The sequence below is a fragment of the Oncorhynchus tshawytscha genome, linkage group LG26, assembly GCF_018296145.1.
Source record: "Oncorhynchus tshawytscha isolate Ot180627B linkage group LG26, Otsh_v2.0, whole genome shotgun sequence".
Lineage (NCBI taxonomy): Eukaryota > Metazoa > Chordata > Actinopteri > Salmoniformes > Salmonidae > Oncorhynchus > Oncorhynchus tshawytscha.
This window is the reverse complement of record NC_056454.1, coordinates 12,655,145-12,679,660: the sequence shown is the minus strand read 5'-3', so window position 1 is coordinate 12,679,660 and position 24,516 is coordinate 12,655,145. Positions and strand designations below refer to the sequence as shown.

General features: G+C 40.4%; 1 protein-coding gene across 5 annotated transcripts in view; it reads right to left on the bottom strand.

The window, feature by feature from the left end:
* Window positions 1–24,516, bottom strand: part of LOC112225182 (protein TANC1) — a 183,587-nt gene that overhangs the window by 144,593 nt on the left and 14,478 nt on the right. For all 5 annotated transcript variants that reach the window (XM_024388878.2, XM_024388877.2, XM_024388874.2 and 2 more), the window contains exon 2: window positions 2,301–2,393. In XM_024388878.2, the coding sequence (XP_024244646.1) occupies window positions 2,301–2,361 (61 nt within the window). In that variant the 5' untranslated portion in view covers window positions 2,362–2,393. The remainder of the gene's footprint in view (window positions 1–2,300; window positions 2,394–24,516) is intronic.

Sequence of the window (24,516 nt, the reverse complement as noted above, 5' to 3'; positions counted from 1 at the left end):
CTCACAGTGGAGGACAGCGATTGCATCCCAAATGGCACCCTATTCCTTATACACTGCACTTTGGGCCCTGTTCAAAAGTAGTCCACTATATAGGTAATAGTGTTCCATTTGAGACGCAATCTAAAGAGAAGGGGTGGGAGAGGGGTAACCTGGTGCTGAAGATAGGTAGCCAGTGTCTAGGTAAGCCAGACTCTGATCACTTTTGTTAACAGTATGTCGACTGTTATATAAAACAGAGGCAAGTCGCAGCCTGATCTAAAGATGAGCAAATTGACTCAAGATACTTAACTGCTGTACTGCTATACAGTACTTATTATGTTACTTACAACTGTCCCTTCCTATAGTAGGCAAGTCTAGACTAGACAACATCGCCTCGTGTTAGTCCTACATCATCTCTGTCTGTTTATGAAAAGATAGATTGTGATCTATGTCGCTAGACGTGAGTCAGAAATTTATTAGCACTGCTGAGTGACTTACAGTCAAACTCATTCCCAGTCGTAATGGAAAATCTAACAGATTACATGGGAGAGCCAGAACAACACCAGCATCCTCATGGGGATGCCACACTGACAATAATAGTAGTGTCAAAGAGTATACCAGTTCAGAGTTCTCCAGGGTCATTCTGACTGCAATAATAAGGCCTTCCTGTGGGATAGGAGGTAGGCCTATCTATTCTAAAAAAGGTTAATTACCCTACCCTGTTCTCTAGTTCCACATCAGTTTAACAACATTTTCCATGTTGAAACAGAGACTGTGGTATGGGTTATTTATAGCCAATAAATACTGAAAACTTGGAGCCATGGTGCTTATACATGTGTGTTTGTGTATACACCGAGAGCACCAAGAAAATGACTCACTTAAGAAAAATGGTCAGTGACAGTGACACCAGTTTATGACCATATATGTTCAAACTGCTTGCTCGCTACAAATGTTGGCTCAGATGATGAAATGTTTGTGAAGAGCGACGAAAGGCATGAGCCATATTTGTGTGCTTTCTACTCAACTCTGTGTGCATATTTCTATCTCAGAACTTCAGGTCATTACTACGTATCTGTGTTTGTATGCATTAGGAATCCCCATTAGCAGCTACTCTTCCTGCACAGTTTAAAAGGGGGTGTAAAAATTACAACGTTGACTTATTTTAACCCAGTATGAGTATTTTCAACACTATGAGGAGTCAATGAGCTCTAGTGTCGGGATTAAATCGGTATCACGCCCTGACCTTAATTATCTTTGTTTTTTTTATTATTTTGGTTAGGTCAGGGTGTGACGAGGGTGGTATGTGTGTTTTTGTCTTGTCTAGGGTATTTTGTAATTCTATGGGGTTACGGCATTGTCTAGGTAAATGTAGGTCTATGGTGGCCTGAATTGGTTCCCAATCAGAGACAGCTGTTTATAGTTGTCTCTGATTGGGGATCCTATTTAGGTTGCCATTTTCCATTTTGGTTTTGTGGGTTATTGTCTATGTGTAGTTGCATGTCAGCACTCGTGTTTATAGCTTCACGTTCGTTTTGTTATTTTGTTTAGTGTTCTTCGTTTAAATAAAGAAGAATGTATTCATATCACGCTGCGCCTTGGTCTCCTTGTTATGGCGAACGTGACAATCAGAGTGTAAAATTATGCAGTCATTGCAGTGTAAATTCAACTCAATTCAGAGGAATTTTAACACCATTTGGAGTCAAATTAACTCTGAAAATGTGACACTACCTGTAGAGTAACTTTAACACAATGTAGACTGAGACCAAATGTTATCTGAAACAGTGTTGAATTCAACTCTATAGGAGTTAAATTAACACTTTTATTTTTACTGTGTGGGATCCAGCAGAATTAAGGTAAGGCAGGTATACAACTTTAAAAACATTACAATACATTCACAACAGATTTCACAACACGTTAAGTGCGTGCCCTCAGGCCCCTACTCTAGAACCACATATCTACAACACAAATGTACGTGTGTGTATAGTGCATATGTTATTGTGTGTGTGTGTATGTGCCTATGCTTGCGTTGCTTCACACTCCTCGCTGTTCCATAAGGAGTATTTGTATCTGTTTTTTAAATTAATTGTACAGTAAGCCTATTATGATAAACCCTTTGTATATCGCCAGCCAACTTCCAATCACATCCATTGTCATTCTGTCTAAAAAAGTAGAACTAAACAATTAATAGATGACCATAAAAACATATAAATAATGGAGACGGGTTGGGGCAGGTTTGTGTGTGAAGTAAGGCAGTCTGAGGGTAACATGTTGTTGCACAATGGTCAAAGTGACCTTGCAGCAGTCAGCCATACTCCACATACCTGGCTCCTTCTTGATCCCCTTCCCTCCGTCTCTGTTCTTCTTCAGCACTGCCTTGAACATGATCCGATTCTTGGAATCCTCTCACTCTCCCCCTGCAAAAACACAACCATTTCAAGAGCAGGACAGGCAGAGAGTGAGTGCGCGAGTCAACAGAAAATATACAGGCTGACGATAACGCAACCCGCATTTCATACCCTCCTCTCCTGACAGTCCGCTGGGAGTTTTCCCACAGCGTTCCCAAGCCGGCAGGTCATCTCTAGAGGGCCGGCCGGGGAAAGAATGCTCTAATATTTAAACAGAACGGACAAGGTCTGCTCTCTTGCTATGCAGGAAAACAATCTGTCAGATTCTCCACATTCCACATCTAATTGATGCTACGTGGCTGAACTTGGGCCTTCACACTCACTTTTCACAATATTTCTAAAGCTTGGATATTTGCTGACTCTTTAGAATCTTGAGTCAAGAGGCACATATGCTGGTAACTTGAATTAGACCTAATTTAGCTAGGTAAAAAGGCCTTGGTGAGTTGCATTTTTGTTATGCTATACAAACATCTATTACTGGGTAACTAACAGGAATGTTAGCCTACTGTTATGGTTGGCCATTTTCTGGTTGGCCTTTTTCTCACCTGATACACAGTGCAATGCAGCCCAAATTAGAGCCCAAACTATTAGCAACCATGATTATTGTCAACACAGAAATTGCTTTCCTTCACTCTTCACTTCCTAATAGCTGAATATATGGTGCTGAATTTGGCACTCTACTTATAGAACCAGCTCATTATTCACCATGGAGACAGGGAACGGAGGCCCTGCCAATTAAGGGTGTCTTTTCGCACACAGGACACAGGCTACAAGGACCCAGAATGTGGGCCCTTAGTTAACTAGTTTGGAGTTTGTAAGCTCCACTAAGATCTCCACTGGCTCCTGGAGCTGTGGAGGAAAAAACTATTGTTTTTCATTAGCATGGAGAGGTCTACCAAGAAGCTTTGATCCAAGCCCTCTGGTGTGTGCACTGGCCCTCTTTTGACTGATTGATGGGGGTGGATGAGTATCTCGTTTTTTTATTAGGATCCCCATTAGCTGTTACTGAAGCTACAGCTAGGCCTACTCTTCCTCGGGTCCTTCACAACAGACATAATAAATCATCCTTTTCATTCAATATTTTTTCCCAGGGCACAATGGGACTGCATTGTCTATCTGAAATCATATTGGTTAGGCATAAACTGGGATTTGCTTAAATCTGTCTAGATGAACAAAATGGACAGGGCCAGAACACCAATACTAGAGACAAAGGATTGGTGATGCCAAGGGGAGCGCACACTCGCCTTCAAACACACATTCATGACTCTTGGTTACTAATAAAGGTCCATCACTCACAAGCTAGACCCCACCCAGAGTAATGCACAGGAAGGTCAGTGCTAACCACATCTTGTTTGGAGACAATCGTACCACCCCCATCCAACTCACACCCAGCACCATAAACAACTTGAGAAGCACATGGGCTCTTGAAATGAAAGTGACAGCTGTAATCTACTGTGTCCCAAATGGCACCCTATACCATGTGGGCCCTGGTCAATAGAAGTGCACTAAATAGGGAATAGGGTGACAATTGGGACAAAACCCTAGTCTCCACCTCCCAGTCTGGCAAAACAGCTTATGACATGTTACAAGACAGGCCATTAGAAAATATCTCCTGCTGTGATTACATTAGGGACATTTCATTCACCTGCCCAGAGCTAAACCTGTTCACAGTGGATCTGAAAATAATGTAGCGGGCCTAAATAGATCTGTACCGTATTAAAAAACACTTTCTCTAAAGCTCTATTCCAGTTAGGACTCCAGAGCTCTAGTTCTAGAACTCTATTCAAGTTCAGTAATGTGTTTAGGCCTATACACTGAGTATACAAAACATTAAGAACACCTGTTCTTTTCATGACACCTGCTCTTTCCAGGTGAAAGCTACACTCTTAGAGAAAAGAGTTCCAAAGGGTTTCTTCAGCTGTCCCCAGAGGAGAACTCTTTTTGAATCCAGGTAGAATCCTTTTGGGTTCGAGGTAGAATCCTTTTGGGTTCTATGTAAAACCCTCTGTAGAAAGGGTTCTACATGGAACCCAAAAGGGTTCTAGCTGAAACCAAAAAGGGTTCTTCAAGGGTTCTCCAATGGGGACATCCGAAGAGTGTATGATCCCTTATTGATGTCACTTGTTAAATCCACTGCAATCAGTATAGATTTTTTTAATTGTAACCTTCATTTAACTAGGCAAGTCAGTTAAGAACAAATTCGTATTTACAATGACGGCCTACAACGGCCAAACCCAGATCACGCTGGGACTCCCAATCACGGCCGGTTGTGATACAGCCTAGATTTGAACCAGGGTGTCTGTTAGAGGTGGACCGATTATGATTTTTCAACACCGATACCGATTATTGAAGGACCAAAAAAGCCGATACCGATTAATCGGATGATTTTTAGATATATATTTGTAATGATGACAATTACAACAATACTGAATGAACACTTTTATTTTAACTTAATATAATACATAAATTATCTATTTAGCCTCAAATAAATAATGAAATGTGTTCAATTTGGTTTAAATAATGCAAAAACAAAGTGTTGGAGGAGAAAGTAAAAGTGCAATATGTGCCATGTAAAAAAGCTAACGTTTAAGTTCCTTACTCAGAACATGAGAACATATGAAAGCTGGTGGTTCCTTTAAACATGAGTCTTCAATATTCCCAGTTAAGAAGTTTTAGGTTGTAGTTATTATAGGTATTAAAGGACTATTTCTCTCTATACCATTTGTATTTCATATACCTTTGAGTATTGGATGTTCCTATAGGCACCATAGTATTGCCAGGCAAATCTTGGGAGTTGAGAGGCTTGAAGTCATAAACAGAGCAGTGCTTCAAGCATTATGAAGAGCTGCTGGCAAACGCAGGAAAGTGCTGTTTGAATGAATGCTTACGAGCCTGCTGCTGCCTACCACCGCTCAGTCAGACTGCTATATCAAATCATAGACATAATTATAATATAATAAAACACACAGAAATACGAGCCGTAGGTCATTAATATGGTCAAATGCGGAAACTATAATTTCGAAAACAAAACGTTTATTCTTTCAGTGAAATACGGAACCGTTCCGTATTTTATCGAACGGGTGGCATCCCTAAGTCTAAATATTGCTGTTACATTGCAAAACTTTCAATGTTGTCATAATTATGTAAAATTCTGGCAAATTAATTACGGTCATTGTTAGGAAGAAATGGTCTTCACACAGTTCGGAACGAGCCAGGCGGCCCAAACTGCTGCATGTACCCTGACTCTGCTTGCACAGAACGCAAGAGAAGTGACACGATTTCCCTAGTTAATATTGCCTGCTAACATGAATTTATTTTAATGCAATATGAAATTTTTTAAATATATACTTGAGTATTGATTTTAAGAAAGGCATTGATGTTTATGGTTAGGTACACTGGTGCAACGACAGTGAAACGCAAATGCGTTTTGTTAAATCTTCACCCGTTTGGCGAAGTAGACTGATAAGATGATAAATTAACAGGCACCGCATTGATTATTTTCGATGCAGGACAAGCTAGATAAACTAGTAATATCATCAACCATGTGTAGTTAACTAGTGATTATGTTAAGATTGATTGTTTTTATAAGATAAGTTTAATGCTAGCTAACAACTTACCTTGGCTCCTTGCTGCACTCACGTAACAGGTGGTAAGCCTGCCATGCAGTCTCCTCGTGGAGTGCAATGTAATCGGCCATAATCGGCATCCAAAAATGCCAATTACCGATTGTTATCAAAACTTGAAATCGGCCCTAATTAATCAGCCATGTCGATTAATCAGTCAACCTCTAGTGTCTGTAGTGACACCACAAGCACCTAGACCACTGAGCCACTCAGGAGCCCCCGAGATGAAGGGGAGGAGACAGGTAAAAGAAGGATTTTTAAACTTTGAGACAATTGAGACATGGACTGTGTATATGTATTATTCAGAGGGTGAATGGCAAGACAAAATATTTAAGTGCCTTTGAACGGAGTATGGTAGTAGGTACCAGGTGCACCGGTTTGTGTCAAGAACTGTAACGCTGCTGGGGTTTTCACGCTCAAAAGTTTCCGTGTGTATCAAGAACGGTCCACGACCCAAAGGACATCCAGCCAACTTGGCACAACTGTGGGAAGCATTGGAGTCAACATGAGCCAGCATCCCTGTGGAACGCTTTCGACACCTTCTAGAGTCCATACTTTGACAAATTGAAGCTGTTCTGAGGGCAAAAGGGGGGGGGGTGCATCTCAATATTAGGAAGGTGTTCTTAATGTGTGGTATACTCAGTGTATGTGAACAAAGACAATGCCTGCATCTACTAAAGATGTTTCTTCATCAAACATCAGAAATCTAATCTTGAAACCTAGATAGTGGCACATAGGAGAGCCTCAGTGAACTGTCAACTGTCAACACATTGAGGACGTTGACATATACACTAGAACTGATTATGGCAGAAGGCCAAGTAACAAAATTTAAGATGGTCACTGTGGTAGAACGTCCCATCGTAGCCTGATTTCAGATGTGTCCATGAAAATAGGCTTATTAGGGAAATCGTTCTTCTTGCAAAGAATGTAAACGTTTTAACTGAACTATCATATTAACCTGACTATCCACAATAATCGTATTTGTGCATGTTTTTCAAAAAAAAATATTTCACCTTTATTTAACCAGGTAGGCTAGTTGAGAACAAGTTCTCATTTGCAACTGCGACCTGGCCAAGATAAAGCGTAGCAATTCGACACATACAACAACACAGAGTTACACATGGAATAAACAAAACATACAGTCAATAATACAGTGAAACAAAATAAAACAAAAAGTCTGATGGGCTGTTTACAGATAGGCTAAGTACAGGTGCAGTGATCTGTAAAATGCTCTGACAGCTGGTGCTTAAAGCTAGTGAGGGAGATGTGAGTCTCCAGCTTCAGAGATTTTTGCAATTCGTTCCAGTCATGGGCAGCAGAGAACTGGAAGGAAAGACGACCAAAGGAGGAATTGGCTTTGGGGGTGACCAGTGAGATATACCTGCTGGAGCGCATGCTACGAGTGGGTGCTGCTATGGTGACCAGTGAGCTGAGATAAGGCGTGTAAGTGCTGACAACTGTGCTTTGACGACTTAATCCATAATTCACAAAGACAGATAGATAGTCAGAGAGAGAGAGAATGGGAAACATTCCACTCAGTCCTATGGTAGGTCCTCTGCAATGTTCAGCAATTGTTAACTTGTGGTATTTCTATCCCCCTTTTGCAAGACAGGAAGACCACTAATAATGGTGCTACAAAAGAGTGGATTAGTGCTTCAGTCAGGAGATTCGTCACAAAGGACTACAGTCATCCTGATGTATTGGGGCACTTTGCAGAGTCACACTTTTTCAGACAGATCTGTTTCCATGTCTGTCTGTGTGCTGACTATCCACAGACCACTTTCTCTAGCTAGGTCATTATTCCTGGTGCGTTACCCATGTTTAGGGCAGACTGGCCCAATGCTTGCGGTTCAAGCATTGGGCCAGTCCACGAAAGGTTGATTATTCAAATCCCCGACCTGTCCGTGACACCACTCTCAAGGAAAGGGAAAGGGGGATACATAGTCAGTTGTCCAACTGAATGTATTCAACTGAAATGTGTCTTCCGCATTTAACCCAACCCCTCTGAATCAGAGAGGTGCGGGGAGCTGCCTTGAGTGTCCACACTAAACATATCAAATAAAACCATCCACCAAATTAGATTACTAAATCAAAGTGATCAGATTTCAACTATCTGTTCTGATCAAATCAAATGTTATTGTCACATGCACCCCGAATACAATAGGCGTAGACCTTACTGTGAAATGCTTACTTACTACAAGCCCTTAACCAACAATGCAGTTCAAGAAATAGAGTTAAGAAAATATTTACTAAATAAACTAAAGTACAATTTTTTATCAAATGTAATACAATAAAATAACAATAACGAGGCTATATACAAGGGGTTATGGTACTGAGTCAATGTGTGGGGGTACAGGTTAATAGAGGTGGGGGTAAAGTGACTACGCATAGTTAACAAACAGCAGCAGCAGCAGCAGTGTAAAAACAAAGTTGGGGGGTATGTCAATGTAAATATTCTGGGTGGCCATTTGACTAATTGTTCAGCAGTCTTATGGTTTGGGGATAGAAGCTGTTAAGGAGACTTATGGACCTAGACCTGGTGCTCCGGGCACCGCTTGCCATACGGTAGCAGAGAGAACAGTCTATGAATTGGGGGACCGGAGTCTTTGACCATTTTTCCAATTTTTTACATTTGCCAAATACATTTAAACTCAGTTTTTCACAATTCTTGACATTTAATCCGAGTAAAAAATCCCTGTCTTAGGTCAGTTAGGATCACCACTTTATTTTAAGAATGTGACATGTCAGAATAATAGTAGAGAGAATAATTTATTTCAGCTTTTATTTCTTTCATCACATCCCAGTGGGTCAGAAGTTTACATACACTCAATTAGTATTTGGTAGCATTGCCTTTAAATTGTTTAACTTGGGTCAAACGTTTTGGCCCATTCCTCCTGACAGAGCTGGTGTAACTGAGTCAGGTTTTTAGGCCTCCTGCTCGCACACACTTTTTCAGTTCTGCCCACAAATGTTCTATTGGATTGAGGTCAGGGCTTTGTGATGGCCACTCCAATACCTTGACTTTGTTAAGCCATTTTGCAACAACTTCGGAAGGATGCTTGGGGTCATTGTCCATTTGGAAGACCCATTTGCGACCAAGCTTTAACTTCCTGACTGATGTCTTGAGATGTTGCTTCAATATATCCACATAATTTTCCTTCCTCACGTTGCCATCTATTTTGTGAAGTGCACCAGTTCCTCCTGCAGCAAAGCACCCCCACAACATGATGTTGCCACCCCTGTGCTTCACGGTTGGGATGGTGTTCTTCGGCTTGCAAGCATTCCCCTTTTTCCTCCAAACATAACGATGATCATTATGGCCAAATAGTTCCATATTTGTTTCATCAGACCAGAGGACATTTCTCCAAAAAGTACGATCTTTGTCCCCATGTGCAGTTGCAAACCGTAGTCTGGCTTTTTTATGGCGGTTTTGGAGCAGTGGCTTCTTCCTTGCTGAGCGGCCTTTCAGGTTATGTCGATATAGGACTTATTTTACTGTACAAATATTTTCTGCGGTCTTGGCTGATTTCTTTTGATTTTCCTATGGTGTCAAGAAAACAGGCACTGAGTTTGAAGGAAGGCCTTGAAATACATCCACAGGTACACCTCCAATTGACTCAAATGATGTCAATGCATGAAGACATGGCTAAAGGTCCATCAGATTTGTGAACATAATCCCTAGCTGTGTATTGCCGCTTTCCATGTTGTCTGTAGCTTGTGAGGTGTGGAAACATTTTGTTGCTTTTATGAATTTTGTCTTCCTGCTTTTTGTTCTGTTGCTCTGTCTGTATGCTATGTGTTGCTTGTCCTATGTTGCTCTGCGTGTGCTCACTGCTCAATGATTGTCTATATTGTAATTGTTTTTAATAACCTGCCCAGGGACTGCGGTTGAAAATTAGCCGGCTGGCTAAAACCGGCACTTTTACTGAAACATTGATTAATGTGCACTGTCCCTGTAAAAATAAAATAAACTCAACAACTCACTCAATTAGCCTATCAGAAGATGCTAAAGCCATGACATCATTTTCTGGAATTTTCCACGCTGTTTAAAGGCACAGTCAACTTAGTGTATGTAAACTTCTGACCCACTGGAATTGTGATACAGTGAAGTAATCTGTCTGTAAACAATTGTTGGGAAAATTACTTGTGTCATGCACAAAGTAGATGTCCTAACCGACATGCCAAAACTATAAAAATGTCTAGAAATTTGTGGGGTGCTTGAAAAATGAGTTTAAATGACTCCGACTTCAACTGTAGGTCCTGGGTGGCTGGAAGCTTGGCCCCAGTGATGTGCCGGGCCATACACACTGTAGCGCCTTACGGTTGGATTCAGAGCAGTTGCTATGCCAGGCGGTAATGCAACCGGTCAGGATGCTCTCGATGGTGCAGCTGTAGAATTGTGAACAGGAAGGGCATGTTTAAAATGCCTAATACCAACCTCTAAGGCTTAGGCTATATCACACAGTCCACCACCTTCCACACACAAAGCATCAAATGGAGTAAGGGACAGGGTTCCATATACCGTGCATTCATAAAGTATTCAGACCCCTTAACTTTTCCCCAAAGAATTACATTACAGCCTTATTCTGAAATGGATTAAATATTTTTTTCCCTCATCAATCTACACACAATACCCAATAATGACAAAGTGAAAACAGTCATTTTTTATTATAGCAAATGTATTCAAAATAAATAATAGAAATACCTTATTTACATAAGTATTCAGACCCTTTACTCAGTACTTTGTTGAAGCACCTTTGGCAACGATTACAGCCTTGAGTTTTCTTAGGTATGACACTACAAGCTTAGCACACCTGTATTTGGGTAGCTTCTCCCATTCTTCTCTGCAGATCCTCTCAAGCTCTGTTAGGCAAGCTCTCAAGGCTGTAATCGCTGCCAAAGGTGCTTCAAAGTACTGAGTAAAGGGTCTGAATACTTATGTAAATGTGATATTTACGTTTCTTTTTCTTCAAAAAACGTTTTTTTTCTTTTTCATTATGGGGTATAGTGTGTAGATTGATGAGGAAAAAATTTACTCAATTTAGATTAAGGCTGTAACGTAACAAAATATGGAAAAAGGGAAGGGGTCTGGATACTTTCCGAATGCATTGTAGCTCTACTGTTGTGATTCACAGCTATGGTAAACTACTCTTGGTCCCAAATTGTGCAGTGTGATTCGGAGCAGCAGCTTTCACTAGAATGGGAGAACATTATGGAGGATGCCTGCCTTCCATCTCTATGGGCCTGGACTCCCTCCCTTCCTCCCTTCTCCTACCTCTAGGCCTGTTGCTGTGTGGGAGCTTACTACTCATCTCTGCAGGAACAATAAACAAGCCCTAGTTTAACTAAAAGGAAATGAGGAATTCCTTCCTGATATTGTAAGGGCCAAACCAACAGACTTCTGGCTGTTAACCCCACACAGTGTACACTCAATACTGGTTCGGTAGTCACTCTCTAATGACATTTACTTTGGCCTATGTATGTAACCTGTTGACTTACAGTGCATTCGGGAAAGTATTCAGACCCTTTGACTTTTTCCACATTTTGTTACGTTACAGCCTTATTCTAAAATTTATTAAATAGTTTTTTCCCCCTCACCAATCTACACACAATACCCCATAATGACAAGAAAAAACAGATTTTTTGAATATTTTGCATATGTATTAAAAACCTAAACTGAAATATCACATTTACATAACTATTCAGATGCTTTAGTCAGTACTTTGTTGAAGCACCTTTGGCAGCCATGACAGCCTCGAGTCTTCTTGGTTATGACTCTACAAGCTTGGCACAGCTCTATTTGGGGAGTTTCTCCCATTTCTCTCTGCAGATCCTCTCAAGCTCTGTCAAGTTGGATGGGGAGTGTTGCTGCACATCTATTTTCATGACTCTCCAGAGATGTTCGATCGGGTTCAAGTCCGGGCTCTGGTTGGGTCACTCAAGGACATTCAGAGACTTGTCCCGAAGCCACTCCTGTATTGTCTTGGCTGTGTGCTTAGGGTACTTGTCCTGTTGGAAGGTGAATTAGCGCTCTGGAGCAGGTTTTCATCAAGGATCTCTCTGTACTTTGCTCCGTTCAGCTGCAGAGAGGGTTGTCCTTCTGAAAGGTTCTCCCAACTCCACAGAGGAACTCCAGAGCTCTGTCAGAGTGACAATCAGGTTCTTGGTCCTTCTCCCCCGATTGCTCAGTTTGACCGGGCGGCCAGCTCTAAGAAGAGTCTTGGTGGTTCCAAACTTCTTCCATTTTTAAGAATTTTGTTCTTGGTTAGCTTCAATCAATGCTGCAGAAATGTTTTGGAACCCTTCCCCAGATCTATGCCATGACACAATACTGTCTCGGAACGCTACGGACAATTCCTTCAAACTAGAGGTCGACCGATTTATGATTTTTCAAAGCCGATACCGATTATTGGAGGACCAAAAAACCTATACTGATTTAAACGGACACGTTTTTTATTTTATTATTATTATTTTTTTTGTAATAATGACGATTACAACAACACTGAATGAACACTTATTTTAACTTAATATTATACATCAATAAAATAAATTTAGCCTCAAGTAAATAATGAAACATGTTCAATTTGGTTTAAATAACGCAAAAACAAAGTGTTGGAGAAGAAACTAAAAGTGCAATATGCGCTATGTAAGAAAGCGAACGTTTCAGTTCCTTGCTCAGAACATGAGAACATATGAAAGCTGGTGGTTCCTTTTAACATGAGTCTTCAATATTCCCAGGTAAGAAGTTTTAGGTTGTAGTTATTAATAGGAATTTTAGAACTATTTCCCTCTATACCATTTGTATTTCATTAACCTTTGACTATTAGATGTTCTTATAGGCACTTTAGTATTGCCAGTGTAACAGTATAGCTTCCGTCCCTCTCCTCCCTCCTCCCTGGGCTCGAACCAGCAACACAACGACAACAGCCACCATCGAAGCAGCGTTACCCGTGCAGAGCAAGGGGAACAACTACTAGAAGGCTCAGAGCGAGTGACGTTTGAAACGCTATTAGCGAGCGCTAACTAGCTAGCCATTTCACTTCGGTTACACCAGCCTCATCTCGGGACTTGATAGGCTTGAAGTCATAAACAGCGCAATGCTTGACGCACAACGAAGAGCTGCTGGCAAAACGCACAAAATGCTCTTTGAATGTATGTTTACACGCCTGCTTCTGCCTACCACCGCTCAGTCAGATACTTAGATACTTGTATGCTCAGTCAGATTATATGCAACGCAGGACACGCTAGATAATATCTAGTAATATCAACCATGTGTAGTTAACTAGTGATTATGATTGATTGTTTTTATAAGATAAGTTTAATGCTAGCTAGCAACTTATCTTGGCTTACTGCATTCGCGTACCAGGCAGTCTCCTTGTGGAGTGCAATGAGAGAGAGGCAGGTCGTTATTGCATTGGACTAGTTAACTGTAAGGGTTGCAAGATTGGATCCCCCGAGCTGACAAGGTGAAAATCTGTCGTTCTGCCCCTGAACAAGTGTAACGGATCTCATCCTCCTCTTCTGAGGAGGAGTAGAGAGAAGGATCGGAGGACCAAAACGCAGCGTGGTAAGTGTTCATGATGAAATATTTAATGAATCACACTAAACACTGAAAATACAAAAACAATAAAGTGAACGAACGAAAACCAAAACAGTCCTGTCTGGCGACATACACAAAGACAGAAAATAAACACCCACGAAACCCAGGTGGAAAAAGGCTACCTAAGTATGATTCTCAATCAGAGACAACTAACGACACCTGCCTCTGATTGAGAACCATACTAGGCCGAACACAAAAACCAACATAGAAAAACAAACAGACTGCCCACCCCAACTCACGCCCTGACCATACTAAAAACAAAGACAAAACAAAGGAACTAAGGTCAGAACGTGACAACGAGGCAGTTAACCCACCGTTCCTAGGTCGTCATTGAAAATAAGAATGTATTCTTAACTGACTTGCCAAGCTAAATAAAGGTTAAATAAATAACATTTAAAAAATGCAACACAATGTGGAAAAGTCAAGGGGTCTGAATACTTTCCGAAGACACTGTATAGACTGTATTTCCATGGGACTATGCCCCCTTTTGATAATTTAATGGAGAACCTGGTATAGTGGTACATGAAATGAGGAAAAATCGCACTGGCAGTAGCCTATTCATAAACTTTGCTATGTTGTCCATACTAGTGCAGCCAAGTGCTATTCAGATGTTTCAAAAGATTGCCTATTGACAAGGTAATGAATTCAGTTAGCCTCATTCCAATGTTATGATTATGTTATGGCACAATAATAGGATATTGTCTCAGAGAAGCACATTACGAATGTATACGAACGCACATGATTCTTATTACACTGATCCAATCAACTCATTAGACACGGCCGGCGATTACACCAAGACCGGCACTCAGAAGAAAATGGGCTGCACATTTTTACAATCACTGTATTCCACACATTCCTTTGTACTGTGGCCTAGCTCAGAGCCAGGTGGATCCACACTAACATTAACTGATGGAGGGGATGCTACTCCTAGATACTTAACTTTGCTCTAAGCTTGATTGCCAATCGGCCTAACTTTTGAAGGGGATGGATTTCTGAGGCATGCAGAGTTCTATTATTATCTAAAGGTCAGACTGCCTGGGCTTAAAGGTAGAGAGTAAGAGTTAGGATACAGGCTATTCTGTGTCCTTAGATCTCCCTCTGACATACGATCCTAAGTAGTTAATGAAATCAACGTGTGCCTCTTACGAGAACAAAGGGACAAAATCAACATCAAAAGCCGATACGTTTTAGGTAGGAAAATAATGGTGACCTTTAAGAAAAACTTCAGAACAGAGCATACATGGACGCATCATAGAACATGGCTAGGCACCAAGATTTATCTAACCCACAGTTTGATAAGTGAGTTGACCACCAACCAACCCATAGCGTTTAAGTTGGGGGTATTATCTCCTTTAGGCAGAGCCCCTAAAAAGGGCCTCCATCAGAGCAGCGTTGCCAAAGACCTACTGTGGCTGTCAGGTCTTTGTGGACACACACTGAATAGAGGGGCAGACACTCAATATTCACATTTTTTTCTGAGGCACCACAAAGCAAGCACCATCCCCAGAGCCATAGCCACAGCTATGTATCGCAGTGATTCCCAGGGACTGCCAGTCAAATAAAAATAGGGAGTTGGAATTCACATTCACATAGACACTGTATGCTCCAAGCCCAGATAGATCTAAATATTGTAAAAATGGAAGAGGTTTCTCTTTCGTTGTCCAGAAGCCAAAGGCACAATCCTACTCAAATTAGCAACCCATGCTAGTTGTTGCATCTTTAGATTCCTCCTCTTTCTAAATTTCAAACAGAGACCTTTATCTCCGTCACATATGGGACCACTCGCATCAGGTGTGCTGTTTAGAAGGGTGTTTTCCAGCTAATTGCATTTTGGCAAATATTTTTAAATGACTTTTTATTTTCTGCTTCATTGCATGTTCTGGGACAAATAATAAGATCATAGATGTACTGTTAGCTAGCGAGCCAGCCAGCCGGCTAACATTAGCTAGCCAGCTAACAGCACACTTTAACTTGAAATTAAGACTTTCTGTCAGGCCGGCTAATGTTAGCTAGCCAGCTAACAGCACACTTTAACTTGAAATTAAGACTTTCTGTCGGGGAACATCTTAAAATGTAGCTAGCTAGTTTTTCTAAGCCATATACACCATGGATGGACGCCTGTCCCTGTCACGGATGCCATGCCATAGTTTGAAGATATAATCCGGAGACAGGTGCTTTCTCCATCTCCTCAGCTATCATAATCTAATTGCACTGATTTCGAAACTCAGTCCTCCAGAAAGCGGAGAGCAACGGCAGGGTAGCCTAGTGGTTAGAGCGTTGGACTAGTAACCGGAAGGTTGCAAGTTCAAACCCCTGAGCTGACAAGGTACAAATCTGTCGTTCTGCCCCTGAACAGGCAGTTAACCCACTAGGCCGTCATTGAAAATAAGAATTTGTTCTTAACTGACTTGCCTAGTTAAATAAAATTAAAAAATAAAACACTTATGCTGTATGTGTAGACAGGATTACCAACACATACTGACTTGCTCAAATAGACAGAAGTATGCTATCTCCCAGCATTTATTTTACTAGGCAAATCAGTTAAGAACAAATTCTTATTTTCAATGACGGCCTAGGAACAGTGGGTTAACTGCCTGTTCAGGGGTAGAACGACAGGTTTGTACCTTGTCAGCTCAGGGGTTTGAACTTGCAACCTTCCGGTTACTAGTCCAACACTCTAACCACTAGGCTACTCTGCCGCCACATGTCCAGCACACTCATTATCTCAGCCAATCATGGCTAGTGGGAAAGTTGCTGACTTTTCCTGTGGCTAAACCAACTAGGCTCGTAATTTAACACTTGTATTTGTATTTACAGATGGTACACAAGTCTGTTATTAAGGCACATGAAAGTTCACATGTTCCAGAAGGCATTTCTGCAAAAAAAATCAAACATTTTTATAAACAATAAAAAAAGTTTTAAGTTTAAATGGCTCTCCTGTTTCCTGAAACGAGTAACAAATGACCAGTAAATTTAAATCTTCCCGGTCACATTGTCCGGCACCGCAGGGCCATCTATAAGATGGTCATCAGAGAAGCTGGATTATATATAGAACGGAAGTGGGATTGTTTTCCTGATTGCCTTCGATGCTGGTGCTATTGACACACAGGCCTGGTTGAGTGTGGAGCTGCTTTGTGCTCTGTGAGATGCCAGACAATGAAGAGAGCAACCTTCAGCATGACTTCCCCTGCAGCCTGAGGTCAGTTTTTTATATACTACTTTCCTGGTAACAGCCATCGACCCGGCCTTTTCATCCACTGACTCTACATGAATGGTTCCTCTAAATTCGCCCAGCAGCTGTTGTCATAGTGACAGTCAAAATTCATCCCAGGCAGGCTCTGACCTTTGTCATCTGAGAAAATGGACACTTTGCCATTGACAGTAAAGAATGCCTCTATGAAATTAATTTTAATTTGGGGGAGATTGGGAAAATGAACATTTCTAGCCTACATTTGACAGGTTAAAGATAATGGCCGTTATATTACTGTCCATTCTTAGGCTTTGCTGAATTCAAAGCTCACTGAAACATTGAGAAGTGAACAACACAATCCTAAGCCCTGGAAGAGGAAGTGAAGTGGCAGGTATGGAAGAATGGGCTGCAGTCTGTCTCAGGCATTGTGCACAATGTCTGCTCTTCACATTCTATGCCTATGTTATGAAATTAGGAAATGGCAATAAGCAACCCTTTTTTACACAACCAGTCCACCAGTCAAACTCCACTATGATTCATTCACATCCTGGCTCCAAACCTTTAACCACAGCCAGTGCTGTGCTCTCTATCCATATGAGAGTGAGGAGGGTGTATTTGGCTGGCTGAGATTTACAATACAACTATGTTATACCTGTACAATTGAAAGTGGACAAACCCTCTCAAACTTTTTAAGCTAGTTGGCCGTCAAAATTGCACTGAAATGATGTGGAATATTAGCCTGCTTGTCCTTCTGCAGCTTGCCTGCCAATGCATGCTTGTCCCAACCCACGTTTTGACAACAATGGGAACTTACTTGCCTGCCTGCTCGCACGCCCATTTGATCGATCCCAAATACATTTGACTGACAACTAAGAGACATGCTAAGTGTGGATAACAGTCATTCAAGTTCAGCATAGCTAGCTAGCTAAGCGATTCACACTGTGACACAACCCGGCCATTGTTTTATTAGAAAAAAATACAGCCCTTTACAATGTCCACTTATGTACATAGGATGCTGTATATAGCATTTTAACATATTAAAACAAAATAAGAGATAAATAATATACATTTCTGCTATGCTTGCAGATGCATAATATACTGCGACCCTAATCAAAAAGTATTCAGTAACTCCAAATAACAAACTTAAAACATGTTTTTCATTTGTTTGCACTGCATGGACCACAAGTGCAGTTGAATGTAGCATTGCTGTTATGGTGCAATCAAAATGTATTGTAAATGAGACGCCAGCTTACACTTCTGCTCAAATGTTGCTGTAATAGGCCTACATGTTTCTCCTTTGTATGGTGTTTTGTTGCAGGTTTAGTTTTTAGGTTATTCATTGTCAAGCTTTAAAAACCAAAGCCAGACTGCATTTTAGGTACCTAGATAGGACTGTGGCATGTGTCCTTACACTTTCCCTCCGCCGCGTGCTGTAAACAGGACACACTAAAGCAGCACAATTGAAGTTGAATTCACAGCTGCAAGCGCATCAGGCTGTAATTTCATAAAGTAGATGACTCAACTGTTGACTCATTTATACTCACTTGTGTGTCCTATTCGGCCCAAGGGCCTTGTGTTTGGCACATGTACACTAGACTATTAGCCACGTTATGACTGACTTGTGATCTTTGCCCTTGCTAGTTTCATTGTATTGACATTCCCAGCCTTAGATACAGTCATCCGTTTTTGTTCAAAATATTGAGTCATTGAAACTGAAATGGTGCATTCCAAATGGGTGGAGGCAGCAAACAATGTACCAGGCCAGCTCTGATTTAAAACCTGATAGCAATATTTTTTGGACTACCAAGAAATGTATTGGTGAATTATATTAATCATGCATTGAATTGCATCCATCTATTCTGCCAACAATGCCTTACTGTACGTCATGGAATGTTGAGTCAAATAGAACATATTCTTTTTTAAAACCTCTTATAATGTTGATTTTGAAGCATAAACTGTGAATTTGACATTTTTGATTTATATTATGATTGTCTGTTTGTTTCATATGAAATTAAAACGCTGCCAGTTCTACATTAAGGGAGCAAGAATGAAGTTGTTAATTAACTCTTTACTGGCCATATCTGTTTCCAATGTTCTACTAATACTATACTAGCACTTGGGTTAACAAAGTTAATGTAGTTAGACTTTTGAAGTAGCCTACACAATCCTGTCACACGGAGAGATTTAACATCCATGTCCATGCCTGCATAGGCTAATTCAAGTTGTGTGCAAACATTTTCTGCTCCCCAGGTTGCACACGGGGTATAACATGACTATATAGGATGCATCCATGACAACTGGTGGTGTAATAAGAGGATTTAGGCTAGGACTGTTATGCTAGGTTATAACACAAATAGTTTAACTGAGGAAATTCCTGTCTGGAGCAACTTATGTGCATGCCTGTACGGTAGTTTACCTGCGAAATAAACATGCTTGGAGCAGTGTGTTCTTAGAAACTTTTTAAGATCCTGGGAAAATAGCCTGACATTCTCAAATCGTATGATTATTCACCTTACCTTCAGGCCAAAAATGAGGTCATGCTGTCACAAGCAGATTCAAACAATTTACAGCAGTGACTAGAGGCAAGTAACCCCCTTTTTCATCTATAATGAATGTAGACATTATTTTTGTTGAAATTAAAAAGGATGACAGGTCTAATCTGCTCATTAGCCAGTTATTTTACCCAGGAGGATAACTTTTATTAAACAGACAGTTTCACTTTTTCAGGAAATTTTGAGAGCAAGCTGATTCTGGTACTACTAATGTGATTTTGGGGGCATAAACTTCCACCCTGAAAATGCCACTGCCTATTCAGAAGTCAAGAGTGTGAGAAACGGTTTCTAATGCCCTATCCAAGCTTCCCAGCAGCGCTGAACATGTTTTTGAAGGCGATCATTACTTAGAATGTACAGTTCTACTTGGAGCTGTGGAAACTGAGTCTACCTGACATGTCTATGTCTATACCTGACGCTATAAAAGTTGAATAAATGTATTATTATTATTGTATTATTATTGCCTACCCTTTAGACACTTGCAGACAAGACATTGCTCATCTCTCCCTTTCCAAATACATCACCTCATACCCAAGAAACATTACCCTACACCAGTGGTTCTCAACCTTTTTTGAACCGTGGCACACCATGATGGGATAAAAATATTCTGTGGCACATTTTCTGCAACAAACGTTTATTTCCTTTTTCATAGTTCCTTACTCACGATGATTCACGATGTGTACCCCTTTAAGAGTGTCCTGGGAATTTGTGCTAGATTTATTTTTCTCAAGTAAAATAGGTCTTTAGTTTGAACGTTTTGGTCTACAGACGAGCAGTTTCTGCAATGTAAAGGTAAAACAACGGACACAGAGCCATGCTACGTTTGTTTCTATGGCAGAAGCTGTGGTACAGCTAATGCCGCGTACACATTGTGACGTATTTTATTATGGTGTATGTCATCTTCACACTGGACGGAGCTAGCTGTACTAGCTAGCTAGTGTGTGCTTGCTAGCGAGTGTGTACTAGCCAGCTAGCTAATGTTTACTAGCCAATGAGCTAGTGTGTACTAGCTAGCTAGTGTTGGATCAAAATGGGGCTTAGGTGGTGGGCGTGGCGGGGACATGGCCAATGGTGCACACATTTTAGAGGCCCTCCTGGTAGCCGCTGCGACAGAATGTAGCTGGTTTTAAAGAAAATCTTCTGCAATTCTATGCATCTTGTCATGGGGTTGAGAGAACATTGGCCATTTTAATGCTAATTGCCTGTAATTCTACACTTTGCCATGGCTTATACTATCTGAGTGACTTAAACATTATAACAAAATCAATTGGGGCCCCATGCCATGACAAAAATACTCCTGAATTAATAATTTGAGGAATTTTTTATTGTCTGTCTAGCTTTTGTTTTGGTGATAGTTCATTCTCAAAGATGATCTTATTAAAAAATTAAATACATGTTTTTACTGTTTGGCCCAATATTTATTAAACTTTTTTTTACCCTGACCTAGTGTGTCCTAGCTAGCTAGTGTGCATGTAGGGACGTAACACTTGTAGTGACGTAATGCAAATTGCCGTTGTTCTGTTACAACTACCTTCAATGGCAGTGGCCATGGCGTGCAGTTACTGCAGTCCGCCTATAGATATTACTGATGGACTCTGGCTGCACCGAAGACAAAGCAAAGTTTGGAAAATTATTAAGTATGGAGCACCCGTTTCGCAACGGAGCCTTCAGCCACAAGAGGTCGGTCCCCATTGAAATTAATGACATCAGATGCAACGCAATGGACTGCTCAGATGTAATGTTAATGAGGCTTAAGCCTAATCAGACTTGCCTGTGGTAATTTCCATATGAAAGGAACCATGAGCACCAACATGTGAAGTTTATAGGATCATATCAAATTTGGTGCCAAATAAAAGCTAAGAGTATACCTTTGGGAAATTAAGGCATAGATATGTTTTTCAACTATTTTCAATCCTAAAAATGTCAATAAGCATCGGTTTTGATTTCTAGTCAATAAAAATCGGTTCTTGAAAAAAATCTACTAGAAAAAGTATTAAAAAGGTATTAGAAATACATCAAAAGACAATAATATTGAAGTAAAGGCCCCTGCCAACATACAGAGGGGCAAAAAAGTATTTAGTCAGCCACCAATTGTGCGAGTTCTCCCACTTAAACAGATGAGGCCTGTAATTTTCATCATAGGTACACTTCAACTATGACAGACAAAATGAGAAAAAAAATCCAGAAAATCACATTGTAGGATTTTTTATGAATTTATTTGCATTATTCTTTCAGTGAAATACGGAACCGTTCCATATTGTATCGAACGGGTGGCATCCCTAAGTCTAAATATCGCTGTTACATTGCACAACCTTCAATGTTATGTCATAATTATGTAAAATTCTGGCAAATTAGTTTGCAACGAGCCAAGCGGCCCAAACTGTTGCATATACCCTGATACTGCCTGCAATGAACGCAAGGGACGTGACACAATTTCCCTAGTTAATATTGCCTGCTAACATGAATTTCTTTTCACGAAATATGCAGGTTTAAAAATATATACTTCTGTGTATTGATTTTAAGAATTGATATTCATGGTTAGGTACATCCGTGCAACGATTGTGCTTTTTTCGTGAATGCGTTTTGTTAAATCCTCCCCCGTTTGGCGAAGTAGGCTGTGATTCGATGATAAATTAACAGGCACCGCATTGATTATATGCAACGCAGGACAAGCTAGTTAACCTAGTAATATCATCAACCATGTGTAGTTAACTAGTGATTATGTGAAGATTGATTGTTTTTTTATCAGATAAGTTTAATGCTAGCTAGCAACTTACCTTGACTCCTTGCTGCACTCGCGTAACAGGTGGTCAGCCTGCCACGCAGTTTCATCGTGGAATGCAATATAATCGGCCATAATCGGCGTCCAAAAATGTGATTACCGATTGTTATGAAAACTTGACATGGGCCCTAATTAAATGTAGATCAATCGGTCAACCTCTAAGATATTTTCTCATTTCTCTCCCTCATGAGGAGGGAGGGTTATGAAAGTTTACATAAATAACTAAAAGGTAGGCCTAGACCTACCAATTAGTTAGTGTTTTTACTGATAACAATCAAGAGCCCATGTCATTATGTTACCGTTATTCTGTTACCGGGTGTTGATTCATTTCACTTACAGTAAGTAGTTCAATAACCAAAATAGAGGGAGATTTTACTGTCATTCTGTTACTAAACTTTGCATCTGCACTGTTCCTCAAGTAAATGTGTTTTAGTAAAATGTTCTGTGGTTTTTGCGTGGCATACATTTTAAAGTGAAAAAAGTGAGTCTCAGCATCACTCTGTTATTGTGAAATTGCCCCTGTTGCTAATGGTTCTCAAAGGCAAAGTAAAATGATACAAATGATTTTGCTCCTGATGCCTGCCCCTCAAATGACAAATGTAACAACAGCATCTGGACAACGATACAGATGTAACCATGTGCTATTCAATATATTATCTGGTGCCCCAAGTCAAAATTGAATGTGCATTCCACTGGTCACATTTATAAATTAGTGTTCAAATAAATAATCTAGATTTGGAAATATTTTGCAGCACACCTGAGAGTTCCTCAAGGCACACCAGTGTGCCGCAGCAGACCCGTTGAAAACCACTGCCCTATACACATAACATGATGGCCTCCATAGGAAAACACATTTCACATCAGATATTATCATCTCTCTTCATGAGAAGCCAAAGTGTTTCAAAAAAATATCTCCCTCAAATATCAGCAGTGAGCTCACAAATGCCTAGTTCCCATATCTTGATCCTGTAAACTGACATGATTGAGAGGATGATAGCTAGCGGTCGACCGATTATGATTTGTCAACGCCGATACCGATACCGATTATTGGAGGACCAAAAAGGCCGATACCGATTCAATCTGACAATTTGTTTTATATGTAATGATGACAATTACAACAATACTGAATGAACACTTATTTTAACTTAATATAATACATCAATAAAATCTATTTAGCCTCAAATAAATAATAAAACATGTTCAATTTGGTTTAAATAATGCAAAAACAAAGTGTTGGAGAAGAAAGTAAAAGTGCAATATGTGCTATGTAAGAAAGCTAACGTTTCAGTTCCTTGCTCAGAACATGAGAACATATGAAAGCTGGTTGTTCCTTTTAACATGAGTCTTCAATATTCCCAGGTAAGAAGTTTTAGGTTGTAGTTATTATAGGAATTATAAGACTATTTCCCTCTATACCACTTGTATTTCATTAACCTTTGACTATTGGATGTTCTTATAGGCACTTTAGTATTGCCAGTGAAACAGTATAGCTTCCGTCCCTCTAGTTAGCGCGCGCTAACTAGCTAGCCATTTCACTTCGGTTACACCAGCCTCATCTCGGGAGTTGATAGGCTTGAAGTCATAAACAGCGCAATGCTTGATGCAAAACGAAGAGCTGCTGGCAAAACGCACGAAAGTGCTGTTTGAATGAATGTTTACGCACCTGCTTCTGCCTACCACCGCTCAGTCAGATACTTGTATGCTCAGTCAGATTATATGCAACGCAGGACACGCTAGATAACATCTAGTAATATCATCAACCATGTGTAGTTAACTAGTGATTATGATTGATTGTTTTTTATAAGATAGGTTTAATGCTAGCTAGCAACTTACCTTGGCTTACTGCCTTCGCGTAACAGGCAGTCTCCTTGAGGAGTGCAACGAGAGAGAGGCAGGTCGTTATTGCGTTGGACAAGTTAACTCTAAGTTTGCCAGATTGGATCCCCCAAGCTGACAATGTGAAAATCTGTCGTTCTGCCCTTGAACAAGGCAGTTAACCCACCGTTCCTAGGCCGTCATTGAAAATAAGAATGTGTTCTTAACTGACTTGCCTAGTTAAATAAAGATATATAAAAAATAAAATACCCAAAAATACAGATTTCCGATTGTTATGAAAACTTGAAATCGGCCCTAATTCATCGGCCATTCCGATTAATCGGTCGACCTCTAATGATAGCTAGCTATGAGTTAGGATACCATTTGCCAGCCTCAGCCTGCCCACATCTATTTACAATCTTTATCTGGTTTCTTTTAATGAACATCAGGGAGACTCCATAAATCCTCCTCCTCACCTGACTAGGAACACTCCTAAACAGGAAAAAAACACTCTTGTTTGTCTGTGACAGTGTTCACCAACCTTTTCTGAGTCAAGATCACTTTCTGAGT